We start from the raw sequence: 20,121 nt of genomic DNA on the forward strand, positions 1-20,121 counted from the left end.
CCTACAAATGACCTTGAACAGCCTAAGGAAAGGTGCCAAGGAATTATGAGAATTATCATCTTGTGGCCTATTATTATAATGCACCATCCCAATATTCTTGGCCGAGGAATGGATAAAAAATGAAATTACAAACCCTGGGGTTGTTAAGAGAAAGGAAGACCATGGTGGACCCCAAATTTGGCAACTCTTGTGAACCTTGATGTTTAAGTCGCTGAACCTTTTTAAAGCCATGTAATCTGAGAGATATACATGTTTTATGATTTTTCTGATTCTAGTAAAATGTCAGTGACTTTTAATATGAATGTGGGAAATGTCTTCTGCATTTCCCACATCCATATTCTATTCTATCCTATTCAGAAAGAAAGAAACTTAATCTGGGTTGTCGAAGAATCAGATAAACATGCGGTATGTCTTTGCAGCCATAGCTTGTAAAGACTCCAGGTTTTTATATGTGTATGAGTGTCTATTTATATATACACATTTTTATGTTTTGAACTTTTTAAAGCCGAATATTTGACTACTTGTACATGAGAGTCTAAAAGCTCCTTTCTCTACACTGTAATGAGATTTTCTTGCCCTGTCCAGTGATACTGAATTATTTTCTGTACTGATGTATAATCTGTCACATATTAAAGATATTATGATATCATTCTTTCTGAATGAACCAATAACCACATCATTATGTATGGGCTATTCCTTCCTTCTAATTGAACATTTTTGAGGCTCATGAACTCTACTTAGAAGGTAGATCCTCCTGATATACTGCAACTTAATTTCCAAACTTTCTATCTTTAGTTTTTTTTTTACATTCTACATCTAAGTATTTAAATCTTTCATAAAGGCCCTTAAAATTAGTGAAGTTTCAGGATACAATAACTGTACAAAAATCAGTAGCACTTCTATTCACCAACAACGTCCAGGCTGAGTGAAATCAAGAATACAACCGCACTTACGACAGCCAGAAAGATGATGAAATACCTAGGAATACAGCTAACCAAGGAGGTGAAAGATCTCTACAAGGAGAACTATGAAGCACTGCTAAAAGAAATCAGAGATGACACAAATACATGGAAAAACATTCCATCCTCATGGGTTGGAAGAATCAATATCATAACAATGTTCATACTGCCAAAGGAATTTACAGATTCACCACTATTCCTATCAAATTACTAATGTCATTCTTTACAAAATTAAGAAAAACTATTCAAAAATTCATATGGAACCAAAAAGCCCAGACAACCAAAGTAACTTTTAAGCCAAAAGAACAAAGCCAGAGGCATCACACTACCCAACTTCAAACTATATACTAAAACAGCATGATACTGGTACAAAAACAGACACCTAGACCAATGGAATAGAACAGAAAACTGGGAAACAAAGATGCACACTTAACAACCATCTAATATTTGACAAGGCTGACAAAAACAAGCAATGGGGAAACGACTCTCTATTCAATAAACGATTATAGGAAAACTGACTAGCCCTAGACAGAAGATTGAAGCTGGACCCCTAACCTTTCACTCTCTACAAAAGTTAACTCAAAACAGGTCAAAGATTTAAATGCAGGACCTCAAACTATAAAAATCCTAGAAGCCAATCTGGAAATTCTCTTCTCGACTTTGGCATTGGCACAGATTTTTTGGCTAAGTCCCCAAAAGCAATTGTAACAAAACCAAAAATAGACAAGTGGGACCTAATTAAAGAGCTTCTGCAAAGAAAACGAAACTATCAACAGAGTAAACAGACAACCTACACAGAGTGGGAGAAGATATTCACAGACTATGCAGCTGACAAAGGCCTAATATCCAGAATCTCTAGCGAACTTAAATCAACAAGCAAAAACCAAATAACCCCATTAAAAAATGGACAAGGCACACGAACAGATACTTCTCAAAAGAAGACACACAAGTACTCAACAAACATATGAAAAAATGCTCAGCGTCACTAATCATCAGAGAAATACAAAGTAAAACCACGATGAGACACCATCTCACACCAGTCAGAATGGCTATCATTAAAAAAATCAAAAACAACAGATGCTGGTGAGGATGTGGAGAAAAGGGAACACTTATACACTGTTGGTAAGGAATATAAATTAGTAAAGCCACTGTGGAAAGCAGTCTGGAGATTTCTCAAAGAACTTAAAATAGAGCTACCATTCGACCCAGCAATGCCATTACTGGGTGTATACCTAAAGGAAAAGAAATCATTCTACCAAAAAGACACATGCACTCACATGTTCATTGCTATGCTATTCACAATAGGAAAGTCACAGAAGCAACCTAGGTCCCCATAAATGATAAATTTGATAAGGAAGATGGGGCATATATATACCACAGAATACGAATACAACCATAAAATAAGAATGAAATCATGTCCTTTGCAGTAACAGGGATGTAGTTGGAGGCCTTAATCCTAAGCGAATTAACATAGTAACAGAAAACCAAATACTGCATCTTCTCAATTATAAGTGGGAGCTAAACACTGAGTATACATGGGCATAAATATGGGAGTGAAAGACATTGCAGACTACTATAGGGGAGAGAGGGAGAAGGGCATGGGTTGAAAAACTACCTGTTGGGTACTATGCTCACTACCTGGGTGATGAGATCTGTACCCTAAACCTCAGCATCATGCAATATTCCCATGTAACAAATCTGTACATGTACCCCCTGTATCTAAAATAGAAGTTGAGGCTGGGTGCAGTAGCTCATGCCTGTAATCCCAGCACTTTGGGAGGCCGAGGTGGGCAGATCACTTGAAGTCAGGAGTTCAAGACCAGGCTGGCCAACATGGTGAAACCCTGTCTCTACTAAAAATACAAAAATTAGCCAGGCACAGTGACACATGCCTGTAGTCCCAGCTACTCAGGAGGCAGAGGCAGGAGAATCACCTGAACCTGGGAGGTGGAGGTTGCAGTGAGCCGAGATCACGCCATTATACTCCAGCCTGCGCAACAGAATGAGACTCCATCTCAAAAAAATAAAGTTGAAAAATTTTTTTTAAAAGCTCTTAAAATATAATTTATCATTACAAAATGTTAAATTTCTGCTTTTAAAGGGATTTCTCTTTTTCCATTTTTCTTGTCCTTCTATGCTTGTGCATTTTCCTTTGAAAGCAGTTTTTAACTGGAGAGGAAGAACTGTTTGTTCTTCTGCATCCCTCACTCCTTCTGCACATCCTTTCCATCCCTGCATCTGGAACGGACTCTACTGTTCTGTGTCCCGCACATGCTTGGGAACTTAGGCATGCCCTGCTCTGGACCATTAGTTCTGCCACCTTCTCTTCTAGGACAAGGAAACAGAAATAGTGTGGAGAGCAAGTTCACTATTTATGTGTCTTTGTTCCATATTTCAGCCTCTTCATGTCACCTTTTCCTATTTGTCTTCCTTTCTTGCTTTCAGAAACTATTTTACTTTGTGCATCTGCCTCTTCTTGCTGAGACAGCTATCTTCACTCCAAAGGATGCTACCTTAAGTTCCCTTGTCCTTCTTCCTAGACATTCACGAACCTGCCTGCTGTTCCTCCTTTCCCTGTATGTTTCAGGGCAGCCAGAACAATTTGCAATACTCCCCACACTTCCCACTGCACCGCCCCACCCCACCCCGCCCCGGCCACATGGCAACCAAGAACTCATTCAAAGACTGGGTTAAAGTGAAAGGTAAAGGCCCCTGAAACAGGCTCCTGTTCAAGATGTCAGAGGCAATGTATTTGTATTTTCTTCCTCCAGAGACTCAATTAAAGTGTCTGTCGATGAATACACTTACAAAAACAAGGAGAAAGGAAAGTGAGTTCCAGGAGTTCCTTGTGTATGACAGGTTCTGGCATTCAAGGGATCCCCAAATCTCCTTAAAATGAAGCCTGCCTGACAAAGAGCTCTTGGCTGGCCACTGCCCAGGAGAAAGACGCGGCCATGCAGGAGATCCAGACACAGCAATGAGCAAAGCCACAGAGCTTCACAGAAAAGCAAACCAAGCCCTCCACACCTAAATATACACAGGCTGCCAGCCATCACCTTGCTCGTGAAGAAGCCTGTACATAAAAGAGAAACTGAAACACAATAGCTAAACAACCAATCCTGAAGTAAAGACACATGATTCAGGAACCAAAAAGATCTTAAAAATTCTACTTAGTATTCTTAAAAAGATTTGAGAAGATACTGCACCCATAAGATACGAATTAAGATTGCATGAAAAGAATGATTAGAGGACAAAATAACCTCTTGAAAATAAAATAATATGATTACCAAGCAGAAACTTCAATTGGAAGGATCAAAGATAAAGTTAAAATGGAAGATAATAGGAAAAAGATGCTGGGCATGAAGCATCCACCTATTAGGTCCATTATCGGACTGGTGGGTATTTCAGATAGAAATTAAAAACAGAAAACAAAAGTGCAAAATGATCAGGAAAAAGGAGAGCCTCCTGTCACAAGCTCTTGTGACACTCCTCTGTGCTCTTGCCTGCAGCCCTGCATTTGCTCAGTGCTCTGGAGCACTACCTTCTGAAGTTGGCTGGGAGCATCTGGTCTGCTGCACTTTTGAGGATTTCTACAATTTTTAAGGGACAAGGTTTTAAGAAATAAAATTAAAAAAAAATCCCATAAAATATTCGTGAATGTGCTCATTCTATCTCTTTCCCTAAGTTTTCTAATCATTAAAAGCACCAATAATGCTACCACGGCCTCCTTTACCACCATAGCCACCAACACAGCCATAGCCACCATTGCCACTATGACCCCCTTCACCACCATAGTCATCATCCTCACCACAGCTACCTTCATCACCACAGCCAACATGACCATCACAGTCACCATTTCCACCTCAGTCACCATTTTCAATCACAGCCACCTTTAAAACCATCCTCACCATGGCCATCACCACAACCACAGCCACGAGCACCAACATGGCCACCTTCACCACCACAGCCAACAACACAACCACAGCCACCATCCTCACCATAGCTGCCTTCATTACCACAGCTACTACAGCCATTTTCACTACCATAGCCACCATTCTCACCACAGCCAGCAACACAACGGAGGTTATCATCCCCCTCACCGATGCCTTCATCACCACAGTTGACATTACCATCAGTCACCATCCTCTCACTACAGTCACCATCACTACCACAGCCACCACAGCTACCTTTACCACCATAGCTAACAACACAACCACAGCCAGCACCCCCACCACGGCCACCTTCGCCACCACAGTTACCTTCACAAGCACAGTTACCTTCTCCACCACAGCTACCTTCATCACCACCCCCACCACAGTCACCAAAACCACCACAGCCACCATCCTCACCACAATCACCCTCACTTCCAGAGCCAATATCACTACTGCAGTCACCTCTACCACCATGGCAACCATCACCTCCACAGTCCCTTCATCTCCACAGCCACCATCACCACCACCGCTAACATTATTATGATCTTGATTTTGACATATAACATCAGACTTAATTACATGTGAATTTTGGGGAGGAATTGAATGCAAGCTTTTCTCCTTCTCTTAAAAAAAAAAGTACTTACTAAGCAACTAAATAGTTTCAACAAGATTGCAGAAGACATGCTGAACTTACCCAAGGGGTCATATGTAATCACTATGTTTAATTTCAAAACTAGTTTCATTTACTCCTTAATAGATATTCCAAAGTCTGACTCTTACCCAACATGCTGACAAAACTAAATGGGGTTACTTTGTATTTTAGGAAAGTAGTAATGTTATATTTCTTCATCTTCCATAAAATTAGTCTAAGTGGGTGAGATTTTAACAATGCACACACAGAAAATCACACATATGTTCTACTTTGACTATAAAGAAAAAAATGCTTGTCACTTACTTTCTAAATGCTTTTGATCATAATCATCTTACTTTTCCCATTTTTTTTTTCCTGATCCTCCCTTGCTGAAAGTTGTCAAGACAGTGGACCAGGCCTGCGCCTTACTAATGTCAAGCTAAGAGTGTGAGAGAGCCACTGCACCATATGGGCCAATGGCTTGCTGGTCTAAGACAGCTGGTCTTCAGACTAGATTTGATACTGTTCAAAAGCACCCCCTTAAAGTATTTAGGAAGAAGCCTTCTGACATAATCATCATTAGTCATACACACTTTTACGATCAGCAGTTTTTAATGGTATCCTGCTGTTATCCAAATATTTATTAGTCCTGTCAATATGATTTACACAAGGCTTCAAAAAGAATTCTGATTTTTAAGCGGATTATTCAAAAATTATGACATGTTGACCTATCCTCATGAATGAAAATAAAAATACTGCAAATTTACGTGTGAATAAAACCATAATGAGATATCACTACAAATGTACTACAGTGATGAAAAAAGACAAACTGACCCTGCCAGTGCTGCCTGATGAGGATGTAGAACTGGAGTTTGCAGACAGTCCTGAGGGAATGTATGATGGTACAGACACTTGGGAAAAGACTTTGGCAGTTTCTCTGAAAGGAAAACACACTTGCCATATGACCCAACAATCATATTCCTAGGATTTACTCAAGTAAAATGAAAAATTATGTCTAAGCAAAAAGCCTGTAAGTGAATGTTTATAGCAGATTTATTCCTATTTGTCCCAAACTGGAAACTATCCATCCACTAACTATTGACTAGACAAACAAACCACAGCTCTTTCTTATGGTGGAATACTACTCAGCATCAGAAGGAATGAATGCCTGATACGTACAGCAACATGGATCAGTCTCAGATGTATTATGCTAAAGAAAGAAGCCCAACTCAACAGGTTGCATACTGTTCAATTCCCCTTATATGATATTCTGGAAAAAGAAAAACTATAAGGGTAGAAAACAGAGCAGTGGTTGCTGGGAGTGGGGTTGAATCAAAAGGGGCAAGAGGGAATGAGTGATGGAACTGATTTATATATAGATTGTGGTAGCGGTGGTTATGTGACTGTATGCATTTGTCAAACTTCACAGAACATATGTCTAAAAAGAATGTATTTCATTGTATGTCAATTTTACCTCAATAAACCTAATGAAAGAATTCAGTGTGGTAACCTGAAGAAAAATAAGAGTTAAAAATATGTATAGTCTTTCCTTGTACACCTAAAGTTACAAATGAAAGTCAAAAGCCTCACTATCCCTGAGGCAGAGACAAGTTAACTTCACTGCCAGTTTATGATCAGGTAAAGGCTACTGTGTTACCATGGATACAAGCTGTTATTCTCTTTTGTATGAAACCTTTCGTATCATTAAATTGTGACTCACATGGCGCAGGGGTAAACTCAGAAACATCCAGACAAAGTCACCCAAGGGTTTTTCCATGTTAGGAACCCTGCCCATAGCGTTTTCTTCATGAACACATGAAAAACTGTGTGATGTCAGTGATCATATCCTTAAGGGGTTAAAGAAAGAAAGGTTAGAGACTTTTTGGCTAAATTTGAAGGCGATTCCAAAAGCTGTCTGCTAGTCCTCAGGTCATTAAGGCTGTTTCTTTTTTTATTGTTTGTTACAGAAATGATTTCCCAAACATAGACTATGGAAATGGTGACATATGGGAGGCTGACCCCTCCTCTCTCTGTCATCTTTCATGTGAAACCATGATTTTCTGATTTATAAAGTAGATAATGTGGAGATTGAAGGTAGGTTTTAAAGTCAGGCTAATTCTTTGTGGTGGGATTCAAATTAGCGAATTGCGGTAATTTATTCACACATGGTAGGTCATGATAGAAATAAGACTTTAAAAAGCACCTATATTTTAAAACTCTGTTAAAAATGTTCTGCCGCAGAGATAGCCATACATCCGCCTAACAACCAGTAAATATTAAAATCACAGCAGCCACCAGGGACCTAGTGCTTTCTGTAGGTTAAGGAGGCACCACACACACCTCTCAGGCCTTGGCTCTCCCGCTCCCTGTCTTGCTTTTCATGATCCAGGATCCCACACAGTCCAGAGCTCCCACAGGCACCATGCTAGGCCTGCCTCCAGGCCTTTGTCTATTCACTGCTTCATCTGACATAGATATTTTCACTGTCTATTATGTGTCTGTTACGGATTGAATTGTGCCCTGCCCCCCAGCCCCAAATCCAAATGTTGAAGTCCTAGCCCCTACTAGGACCTTATCTGGAAATAAGTCCTTGCAGATATAAGTAATTAAGATGAGGTCGTACTGGAGCAGGTGGGCCGCTAATCCTGTATGAATTGTGTCCTTATAAAAAGCAGAAATTTGGACACACACACACGGAGAATGACACAGGATGATGACGGCAGAGAACAGGGTGATGTGTCTACAAGTCAAGGAGGGCCAAAGATTGCCAACCAACCTCCAGAAGCTGGGAGAGAGGCAGGAGTCAGACTCTTCCTCACAGCCTCGGAAGGAACCAACCCTGCTCTTGGACCCCAGATCTTGGACTTGTAGCCTTCAGAACTGTGAGATAATACGTTTCTGTCTCAACTACATTTTTAGTTATATAAAGTACATTTCCTACTGACAAGGAGATGCTGAAAAGAGATGAGAAGCTCCCTTAACTGAATCCCTCGTTCAGGAGGATGGCTCAGGTGGTGATTTGGAACACTGCTCCTTTGCGGACCAGGCACGTGGCTCCTCAGTGCTTCTGCAGCCCTGACCGAGCAGCTCGCCCTCACCTCCTCTGACTTCTTTTTGATTTGAATCTGCAATAACCTAAAATACTTTATATACCTTTAAAGCAACTGGGGTAATCTTTTCTAGAGGGAAAGAGGGAGAGTTGTGTAAAGTGTGGCATAGTGGCTTTTGGGCTAGGTCTGGCGTCATGGCCTTTGGGGAACTCGATGGCCTCTCATCTTGGTGAGGGCGCCGACAAACACCCAATGTTGGGGCATATGGACAACCCCAGAAGTCTCACACAGCAGCTGTTACATCGATTTCCAAGTACAGAGACCTGAGCAATAACTGTAGTGACATTTTCCTGGCTGGCTCTGACCTCTGAATCTCACTGATTAGTCTAACACACACTGTGAACATCAACCAGTTAGGACTCTAAGCCAAAACTCAAAAATTGCTTTAAAATGGCAGGAGACGTTTAAGACATAATTTGTGCGAGTTGGTCATTAACTTTCTCGCTTCCCAATCCGTGATTCTTTTTTATACTCTCCCTCTCAATTATTTTTCCCTGTTAGGCTGATGTTTCTGTAGTAGTTACCTCTAATCACTAAGATTCTTCTGTAGGCAATCCATGCTCTGGATGTTACAGAGCAGTCAATATGGATGGGGAATTAAAAAAAATGGACTCTCTGCATATTAACTTTCCGTCATTCTACTTATATTTCCCTTGTTTAAATAAAAACAATCTTTTTTAAAGAAAATATTGATTGGATTTGTATATTCAGAGGAGTAATTAAAAAATTCCCATGATGATAATTTATGCTCTATTATTCTAAGGTAACTCAAAGGCCCAAACACCTTAAGAATATCATGTACCAGTTGAGGTTTTCAGATACAAATCTGGCTGTGAATCTTTGACTCCATTCCCTCACTGCCAACAGTCAATTTTCCCCCTTGTCACCATTTTATTTCCCACAGTACCTGTTCGTTTTCCATCCTCCAAAGCCCTCAACTTTCATTTCCTTTCTAACAATTGCCATAAATACACATCTTTAAATTCAGTATGCTAGGATGAAGTCTGGCACTCTTCAACAGAAACACAGCTATTGTCCTCTTTCTAAAGTTACCTGTCTCCCAAAACTCTGATGCTTCATCTGTTCCATACACAAACATTTCTTAAACACGTAGTGTGCTCACAGAACCTGACTAGATCCTAAGTGCAATACAGGAAAAGTGATTGGCTTGGCTTTTCTCTAGATTCTACCCTTCCACAAACAGTCATTAGCACTTTTCTGTCCTAAGAACTTAGCTTTTTGGTTGTCATTTCTTCTCCTTCACCCTTTCCAGCATGCAGCTGCCTTTCCATTTTCATTTAATACACATATCCCTTTCTCTCACAAAACCATCTGGGCCAGGTACCTGCTGCATGCCTTGCATGGTTTGCTGCAGGAACTGCAATTGCTGGTCCTTGGTGAGGTTCTCTTCTGTTCGGAAAAGCTGTTCTTTTTCTTGTTTCAGCAGCTCCACCTCATTCCTGTAGGCATCCAGCTGCCAGCGGAGACTGTCATTCTCCTCTTTCAGAGCGTAGGCCTGAGCAGCCAGAGCTAAAGGACAAACAGAATGAGTTCAAGTGAGTTACCTTCTTGCTTAGCTTGAGGAGGCCTTCTGTGGGAAAGGGAGTCTGCCACCCAAGTTCTTAATGTTGGTACCAGCTCAGAAATAAAGGCAGAATGCCTTACCCCGGGGCTGTCTGTTTTGTAGTCAGTATGCATCACTTCTCTCGGAACTTTTATCTATTCTGTTTGTCCTGTCTTACGTATGAATGTTTCTTATGGGCACGGGATTAATTCCTCCCAAATTCTTGTCCCTTGACCTCTCCCTCAATGCTGGACACCCTCACAGACATTGGTATGTGGTGCTAGGTGGTGACAACATTCAGAATTCCAGGCAACGATCATATCTACTAAATATTGTCTTCCCCCTTTCTACAGGATTGCTTAGCTCCTTGGAGGGCTGCTTTCTTTCAACTAATCAGCAGTTCTACAGGTTGAGACATGCGGCAGCCTCCCAGGGGACAGAGGAATTTATATGCACACCATTCCTTCCTTCTCTACTGCTGGGACAAATTGCACAGATTGTTTTCCTCCAACTCCGATCAGAATGGGAACCTAGTTCCATCTGTTTCACCAACAGATTAAAACTCTTTTCCTCTGCAAGGCTGAGTGGTTACTCTAATACCTCTCCCTGAAACCCCCAATTCTCCGCATTTAGATTCAGACTTCATTCATATGTCCATCTTATTAAGAAACCGAGACAGTTAACTCGGGGTATCACACATCTCAAGGTTTCAGAAATAGCCGAAACTGAAAAAGAAAACAAATGGTACAAAACAAAGATTGAGGGTAGGGAATCCCTTTCCCTAGTTTCTATCTTATTGCTTAGGGGGCTCTCCAAAAATCAACATAGCCTGCTGGGCACTCACAAAGTACTGGACCATGAGCTTTGTATGAACTCACTCACTTCATAGCCCCATCAAGCCTGTGATGCCGGTGCTGGTCTTATCCCCGTCTTTACAGATGAGAAAAATGTGGCACAGAGAAGTTACGTAACTCATCCAATCCCACAAAGTAAGTAGCAGAAAGCCTTCACACCCAGGCTGCAGGCAGGCTCCAGAGTCTCTGCTCTTGATTACGTCGGTCCATGTGTTCAGTTCTTACCAGGCTGTTCAAAACCAGTCTCACATTCCCCCACCAACTCTCCCACCAGTCTCCCTTTAATCTTCCCCCTCACAGAAAAGCCATTCTCCACTAGTGTAAGCAAGAGAAAAGTGAAAGCAAATTTGAAACGCTTGTTACCAGAAACTTCAAACATGTAACTTCCAGTAGATAAGGGCACGGTGTGGAGCCCACTGCACACCAGGGTGTCAGTGCATGCACGTTTGCAGCCCGTTTCCCATGTTAGAGGACCAAATCAAGGTCGCCTCCTGGGTGTTCTACCCGCACATTACAGTTCCATGGTGATAAAGCTTTACCGAGGTGCTCTGAGACCATAGTGAATTCTCTCCTCAAATATCAAACGTCAAATTATGTTAATAATAGTTTTATCGTTGAGTGTTTTACAGTAGTCCATCTTGCAAAATAATCTCTGTGTGGTACACACTGAACTACTAATCAAACAGAACATGCAATTACCCAGACATTTCCCTACCTCAAGTCAGTAGGGATCAATTACTTAACAGGCATTTACTGCATATTTACCTGTGCTCAGGTCTGTGTGGGCATCTCAGACCACAAAAAGAGGAGACAGAATACATCTGTTCTCTCAAAGAGCTTAAAATCTAGTAGAAACTGACACATTTAAGAAGAAACGATTGCTTTCAAAGGAAGAAAGGATAATGTGACGTCTGGAATACAGCAGGCACTCAATAAACATTGGTTGAATGAATAAATGAATAAATGAGTCTAGATGCATGACAAAGAAAAGTATCCTATAGGAGTTCAGAGAAGAGAAAGAAAAATTCAGACTGAAGGAATAAATGAGGGCTTTGGAAGATGAAAAACCCAAGAACTTGGGAAGGATGTCTCTCAGTCAGGAGCCAGAGCATAAGCAAAAGCCCAGAGATGAAAATCAAAGGTAGAATACTTGGGGCAAGAAGGAGAGAAACTTGAGCAAAACCCAAGTGTTTGCCTGGCAGCAGTGAGAGAAAGGTGATCCACGTCAGGCGATGGGAGACGATGGGGAAGCTTAGGTTCAATGGAGCGGCCAATTGAGAACCACTGACAGTGCTTGGGGTGCTGGAAGGACATGATGAAATTGGGATTTAGGAACATTAGTTTGGCAATGGTGCATGGAATGAACTGGAGGCTGAAGAGAATGAATAAAGGAGATTTTATTTGGTGTATGTGTGTGCAAAACCAAGGAGCAGCCACTTTTACAGCTTTCAGAGACTTACTCATAAAATCAGAAATTATCTAGCATGTACCCCACGGCATGAGCCAGTGCCTTCTAACACTGTGCAGCCCAGCTTCGGATCTTGTCCACATCCTGAGATACCACCTCCTGACAGCTCCGTTTACCAAGCCAGAAGGAAATGGTTATGAGGAATCATTTGTGAGAGGGATGTTGTAATAGGGCAAAATCACAGAAAATGCAAATGATGAAAAAAGTGTTGGCACTACACAGGCACATTACTACATTTAGTAGCATTCAAAGACACTTAAGTCATTTCCTTAGGAAGCTCTATTTGGCCCTTTTTCAATTCAGAGTGGCATTTTTATTATCATAACTGATAGCAGGTGTTTGTGAAGAAATCGATTAGTATGCAGGGATGGAAATTACATTTTCCAAATGAATTGCATAGTCTGCAAGATATGCTGAAATCTGTATAGCAAAATGCAAGCAGCTATAAAGCATGTGCCAGCAGCATTATTTAAATAAATTATCTGAACATAAATACATACAGGAAAGTATACCATCCATTATTTTAGGGGATCTCTTACAAACCTATGGAATGGTACTGCTGAGAGTTCTTATTCTTGGCTAAGCCAAGTGACCACAGTGCCTGCCAAGCAGGATATAATATTGTTTGCATTCCCGGAATAGGAATGTGATATCGTCATATTAAAAAAACCTGTAACAGCTGTAATTCCCCCCACCAAAAAAATAAAAAAAAAATCAATACCATAGCAAATCCCATCAACATTTTTATAATGGGGGCACATAACTGATTTACATTCTTGATTAAACGATTTCAAGCTTGATTTTTACAAAAAAATGTTCGTTACTCATGTGACAGCAAGTAGTTATCTTCTAAAGGGTGAGAAATTGTATATTGACTCCACTTAGCTTCAGGCCACCTGTTTGTAAACATCACTCAGTGTCATACTGCAGCCCTGAATCTATTCCTCAGACAAGCCTGCCTGGAAGAGCCTATATTATGTTTCTTGGGCCAGAGCTCTAACAGAAAAAATCCTAATAATTTCTGACTTCATATAATTTCTCAGTGTATTAAAAATTCAGAAATTGGAAAGGGCAACTCTTTCATTTCTCTCTTTCTCTTTAGTTCTTTCTGGAATACTGTACTAAATTAAAGAGTTTTGGAAAAATGTGTCATCAATCTTCCATGATAAAATTTACCTTATGAGACTGTACAATGAATCCACTATCCAAATAGGCATAAGGATTTTAAAAAAAAGTACAGTGTGCATCTTTTGGTAGGAATTCCTAAGGAGTGCACTGGGTGCCAATAAATGGAATATCTAAGAGACACCCCATGCGGATTACCAATTTCCGCTAATAAAAAAAGAATAGAATTAGGCCGGACGCAGTGGTTCATGCCTGTAACACCAGCACTTTGGGAGGCCGAGGCGGGTGGATCATGAGGTCAGGAGATCGAGACCATCCTGGCTAACATAGTGAAATCCCGTCTCTACTAAAAATACAAAAAATTAGCCGGGCGTGGTGATGGGCACCTGCAGTCCCAGCTACTCGGGGGGTTGAGGCAGGAGAATGGCGTGAACCTGGGAGGCAGAGGCTGCAGTAAGTCGAGATCGCACCACTGCACTCCAGCCTGGGTGACAGAGCGAGACTCCATCTCAAAAAAAAAAAAAAAAAAAAAAAGAATAGAATTAGACACCTTAAATGTAAACCGGACTGAAGGTGATTAAATCTTCTGTTGGTGATTTTAAAGGCACTGGTGAATCTAGTGGTGCCTCTGGATTACATCAATTAATTCACCAACCACCCACTTATGTATTTATTAAGAAAACATGGTGAGGAGCTGTAGCATTCACAAGAAGCTTAAGGCCAGCATAGTCATCCATTTCTACTTACTCAGTACTTTAGAAAAATTCTGAATACTGGAATTTTCTGATTGGATCAAAAATGAAATAATAATATTGGAAAAATTTTGCTAGGCAAGATTGTTATGCTTCAAAAACTTAGCACTAGACTAAAAAACAACCAAAGTGACACTAGTGTATGAAAATCAATCCAAAGATTGAACTGCACTGCTGAAGAAAAGGCTTAAAGGTATTGCAGCATCTTGTTATATTCTTTACTAGATTCTATATAAACCATTATTCTTTACATTAATTATGGCCAAAGTGACCTCCTCTTCTGTCTCCTGTCTTACTGTGTTTCCATGGGAACAGATAATGCCATGCTTAACTTCTTTAAGTAAATAATCTGGTGAAAGCCTTGAAATCTCTCTTACCAGCCTGAGCCAGCCTCAGAAAAATAATTAGCAATATATGAAACATGTAAGTTATTTTGGGTTATGTCCCAGTAAGCTGCCAGTCTGTTAATATCTTTTTCATGCTCAGGCAAGATGTAACTAAATAATAAAACATTTTAACATATTGTTTCTAACAATATCTGTTTCTCCAGAACTCTCAGTCTTTGTGTGTTTGGGGAACTCTGTGTTTAACATTCCCCCTCCACTTTGCCAGATGTCCTCCTGAAATGCTGGAAGGACACTGCTGAACTGTAGATTTCTTTCCCGCACGCGAAGAAAGTCTTTTTCAAGAATTTCATTGGCTGCTACCCAGGGAGGCGGTTGTACCCATAGCCCCTGAACACCTGAACACAGGAGGACGGAGGCAGGCTGGCCTGGCAAATGCCACCACAATATCTGTGTGCCTTCAACGGCTGCCTCCTCAGTCACGATCCTGCCTCCTGCTCCCCTATGAAAGGGAGCTGTAGTTATGGCCCAGAGACAGGGACTCTCTCCAGCTTCTATCTGCTTCTCTGCATTCCGAATCTTCTTGTGAGGTGCCTTGAGGCCTTTAGATGCTGTTCTGTGGCAGAGACATTATCACACTGTGTGCTCAAACTCATGCTTCTCTTTGTGTACAGCAGTGTTGCTCCTGAGAGGTGACTGCCCAGAGGTTGCCATGTGAGCAGTTCTCATCAATGGAGTGTGAGGGGGAGTGGGGATGCCTTCTGCACATTCCCTCATTCTCTGCCTACTGCTGGAACAAGCTTGGGTCTCTGAGTCACCACATGGAGGAAAGGTGCCCACAGGCCCAGAATATCTGCCTTGGACTGTTGTGTGCTGAAAAAGTAACACTTTTTTTTTTTTTCTTGGTTAGGCCACTGAAAATTCAGGACTTCTTTATCTAGCAGCTGGTGTTACTCTAACCCAGTGTTCTCCAAACATTGGTATGCATTACAGGCTCCTGACGGGCATATTAAAACACACATTTCTGGGCCCTACCCTCAGAGTTTCCAGTTCAGTTTGTCTGGGAGGAAGCCCAAGAATTAGCATTCTTCCAAGACCCCAGGTGGTGCTGATGCTGCTGGTGCAGAGACCACACTCTGCGAGCCACTGCTCAGACTGCTCCTCATTCTATCCCGATTCCTAAACTGGGGCTGTGGTTGGCTTATTTGGAGAAATGCTTCTGAAAGAACCACATGTTTGGCTTGTCATTCTGGTTTTATTCCTTGATCTTCTTTTGTATGAGCCCCAGCTCCACGTTCTGCACCTGGGAAGGCAGCCCTGTTGCATCCCTGTGCCCAGGTCCCATGAGCTCAGCTTGCCCTGTGCCCTGGCTATCTTCTATGGAAGATTTGGGCCAAAGGCACAGTCACTATTCTGTTTTCCTCAAATAACAGTAGCAGGAATGGGAATAGCAATAGTGGTCGTGACAGCTAATGATTTTTATGTGCCAGGCACTGTGGTAAGCATATTATTTACACAGTATTCTTTCACCCTCATGAAAACACGATACAGTCAATATGATTATTATTTCTATTTTCCAGATGATGAAAGTGAGTTTCTGGGAGACAGAGGTTGCTGGTTGGAGGTACAAGGTGTGGCTCTAGAACTGTATTCCTCGATATATTGCCACCATGATAGCTCACGTAAGTACTACCCATCCCAGGGAAAGGAGTGAACCAGGGACCCTACTGTAGTGGCTAGTTTGCTCCTAACAGAAGTAAAACATTCAATTTCTGGCTCTATCCTGGGAGTGTTCTGCTGGAGAGAGACTCTGCTACGAAAGCAGAGAGGATGATCCTGTTTTAAAATAAACATGCATGTATTTTCTGTAGGACAAACTTGGGGATGATTTATGGAGAAGTTAAACTCACCCTTCAGGAAATCTTGAGGCCTGGCTTGAACCACTTAGGGATCCTACTTTCTTCCGTGTCTCTCTTCTCTCAAATGGCCACAGTGATACCCACTAATCCCAGAGCTCAAGAGCCTGAGTTCCTAATAATGCTTTATTGGGAGAGTTTTGTCCATAGACCCATGCTGATCTCAGGATTCCAAAGATCCAGTATGAGACTATTCACCCCATCCATCTGAACTCACCTGTTTGATTTTTAAAGTGTCTGTGCCTTCAGTTAGAATAAAGGTGACAGAAACTCCTCTCCTGTTGTGCTAACCTCCCATGAACTCTGTCTCCTGAGTCTACTTTGCTTGGGCTAATGAAGGCCAAAGACAAGGACCAGTGCCATGCTCAGAAGACCAATAGAGGCTTGGGGTCCCTCATTGTTGGTGGCCTCATTCTTGATGGCTGCTGTTGCCATCAGTGCCTCCCAGTGGCCAGGCACAGAGCTGGAAAGTATCCTGGGATGACATCTGCCAACAGCCAGTCTCGTGCTGGAGAGCCTCTTATGGTACTAAGAAAGTACAATCGACCTGCTTTTCAATAATACCTGTATCACCACTGAAGCAGCAGTCTTCCTCAAATTGCTCACGGAAATTTCTTCTGCTACATTTTTGCAGGATTATTATTATTACAACTTAGCACTGACATAACATTTCATATGTGCAGTGTGTATTCGAATCTGCACATTAGCTATTATTAGGGAAAGCTAAACAGAAGCACAATGCAGTGTCTATTTTCATCTTTGTGTGAGGCCAGTGGAATAAGGATAATTTAGAGAATGCAGGTAAGTTAGATCCTGTTATTATGATGGCTTAAATGTGAGTCTGGAGGCACAACGGGCAGCAGGTGGCTCAGGAAAAAAAATTCTCTGCTCCTTCCTCCCTAGAGCTCTTCCTGAGGAAGTAGTCTGCACCAGCAGCAAAACTAGGAGGTGCTGCTGGGCTACTGCCACTATGGAGAATTCACGTCAGGCCTTATCACTTTTCCATTTACATTATTATCCTCTATCCATCCCAAGCCATCCCCATTTTCCTCAGAGGAAAATAAGCAAAGGAAAGAGACATGTTCACTTCTTGCACAAGCAGGATAAGTCTGTCATTTAAAACGCTGGTGAAGGATGCTCTGTCAGGTGAGGATGCCTTTAGAGACCTCCGGGAAGCACATCAGAAGTGAATGCTGCAAGCATGAGCTGAGCCCCCTACTCTAGACCAAGCTGGGGACAGGGTGGGGAAGCAAGGCTCTGAGCCCCTGCTCGGCCTGGCCTCGGCAGCTCCCAGCCCAGCTGCAGGGAGAGCTACAGATACGGAACCTGGTAGAAGCTGGTTAGAAGGGCTCCAGGAGGGGCCATCCTCACACTGTGTAGTGGGAGTCAAATGAGGGAGAGAAGGCTTCTGGCTGGAACTTAAGAGCTGGAGGAGGCTCTTTCTGGAAGGCAGCGGTTGAGCTCACACATTGAAAAGCTGAAGGGAAGCAGAGTGGGACTGCTGCACAGTAGACACTGCTTTACCAAAAGATTCAGCGATCTCCAGGAGGAGGTGCCACGGCTATGGAGGAGAGGAGAGCAGCCTGCTTCCTACTGAGCCCCAAGGCCAGGCAGGAGCTTCTCAGGAGGGGGCATTTTCCCCCACTCTTCCTTTTCTTTTAATTAGATTTTAGTTTTCTTTGTCACTTTCAGTCCCTATTTTGATTTCCAAGATTATAGGGCCATTTAAAAAAAAATCCTCTAAAGGCTTTAAAGATTCTTTTTTAGGAAAGTCAGACTTAGCTAAGCCAAGCTAGATCATAAAATGACACCGGCTTTCAGGAATTGTACCCCCTCCCCTGCAGACAGTGCACCTCCCTTGGGTGTAGTACTCCACCATGGGCTCAGCCCTGTATGACTTCATCCTAACTAGTAGTTGGTCTTGTCCAAAGAGAGAAACTTTAAACAGCAATCCTTCCCTCCAAAACAACTGCTCTGATTTTCTCACCCGTCTGCAGTATAAAAGCAGTGACCTCTTTTTCCTCCCATCTTACAAATGTCCTTCCTTTTAACAAGTGGTCACTTCTAATTTTCATCAACAAACTTTCCCCTTAAGAAGTGATATTTCCCCTCTCCTGCTCTACCCCTGACACAGAAACACACGCACGCGCGCACACACAGTTATATTAATATTTGAATGGGTGCTTCTACCATGTAAAACACATCCACGCCATGAAATGTGAAATGATGGCCAGCCCAAACCTAAGGTGTCTTCTCAGTTCTATGCATTGCTCTTTGCAAGGAGTAACATCTTTTTTTGGTAAAGCTTTTATTTTATAATGCCAAAGACTTGTGATAACGAGTTGAACAGAAAACTTTTTTCGAAAGTTACTTCCACCTTAGGTTAACCCTAACTATCCAGACTACTAACTGGGCACCAAGACTTCACTTTTATGCTTGGGCATTGACTGTGCTTGGACTGTCTCTGAGCCTCCTCCTCCCCACTGTTCTCATTACCAACATTGAAACTGACTTATGAATACTTACTCGTGTCTGGCAATAGGACAAAAAGTATCTGCATCCTCTCTAAATGTATAACCAAGGTAGGAGGACCCAGTGTGAACAGCTAGCTGGCATCTGGAGCTATCTGTACCACTTTGGTATCTCTTAAATGAGAAACCTTGGACTCATCCCAGATGTTATGAATCTGAGATTCTGGGATGGGGCCAGGGATGTGCCTTTCAGCAAGTTTCTAGGGTGATTCTGATGCATGCCAACATTGTAGATCCACTTCCCTGGCCTTTAGGGACCAGCTCCCCACTTCCTAATGCTTTCTTCATGACTTTCTTCTAGTCTTAGATTTCTTTCGTTAGTTTTCACACTTGCTTTCTTTCAGCCTTTTCCAACAGCTGAAAGGACCTTCTCTCCTGCTTTTACAACCCAGCACAGCCTTCTGGGCTTCTCTGCCTCTGCCATGTCTTCTCACATTCCATTCACCTATCGGCCTGCTCCTTGCTGAATGCTTCCCCCCGACTCTCCTGGAATGACGCTGCCTGTGACTGAATGCTTTCATAAATCCTACAGGCAGTGTCTCCAAAACACATAGTTCTCATCCGCTCGATGTTGTTGTGCATTACTTTTCTTTGCAGCCATACGTCTGGAGAAAGTTTCTGCTATGGCATGTTTGTGGCTTGCACCCAGGAGAGGCCAGGCTGAGCCTCTGGAACTAATTGCCCTTGACCGGGCCCCGGGATCAGCCTTTTCACTGTGGGAGATGAGGCCGCTCCTGTGTACACGTGCTTACCACACCAGTCTCTAGATTCGCAGAGGCTTTTCTCCTTGGCGAGGGGCCAGGCATGCCTGCTTCCCTCTCTCACTGCTGATGGATGAGCAGACAGTTCCTGTCTATTCTCCTAGAGGTAGAGAAAGGCAGGGCCTCTGTCCTTGGCTTGCATCACCACTCACATCAGGCCGCCCTCCTCCCCAG

The 20,121-nt window shown here is 42.3% G+C and overlaps 1 protein-coding gene across 10 annotated transcripts in view; it reads right to left on the reverse strand.

Moving 5' to 3' along the window:
* The window catches only part of ENOX1 (ecto-NOX disulfide-thiol exchanger 1), a 585,101-nt gene that overhangs the window by 83,880 nt on the left and 481,100 nt on the right, over positions 1-20,121 (reverse strand). For all 10 annotated transcript variants that reach the window (XM_025364772.1, XM_025364776.1, XM_025364770.1 and 7 more), the window contains one exon: positions 9,978-10,162. In XM_025364772.1, the coding sequence (XP_025220557.1) occupies positions 9,978-10,162 (185 nt within the window). The remainder of the gene's footprint in view (positions 1-9,977; positions 10,163-20,121) is intronic.

This window comes from Theropithecus gelada, chromosome 17 (genome assembly GCF_003255815.1).
Source record: "Theropithecus gelada isolate Dixy chromosome 17, Tgel_1.0, whole genome shotgun sequence".
NCBI lineage: Eukaryota > Metazoa > Chordata > Mammalia > Primates > Cercopithecidae > Theropithecus > Theropithecus gelada.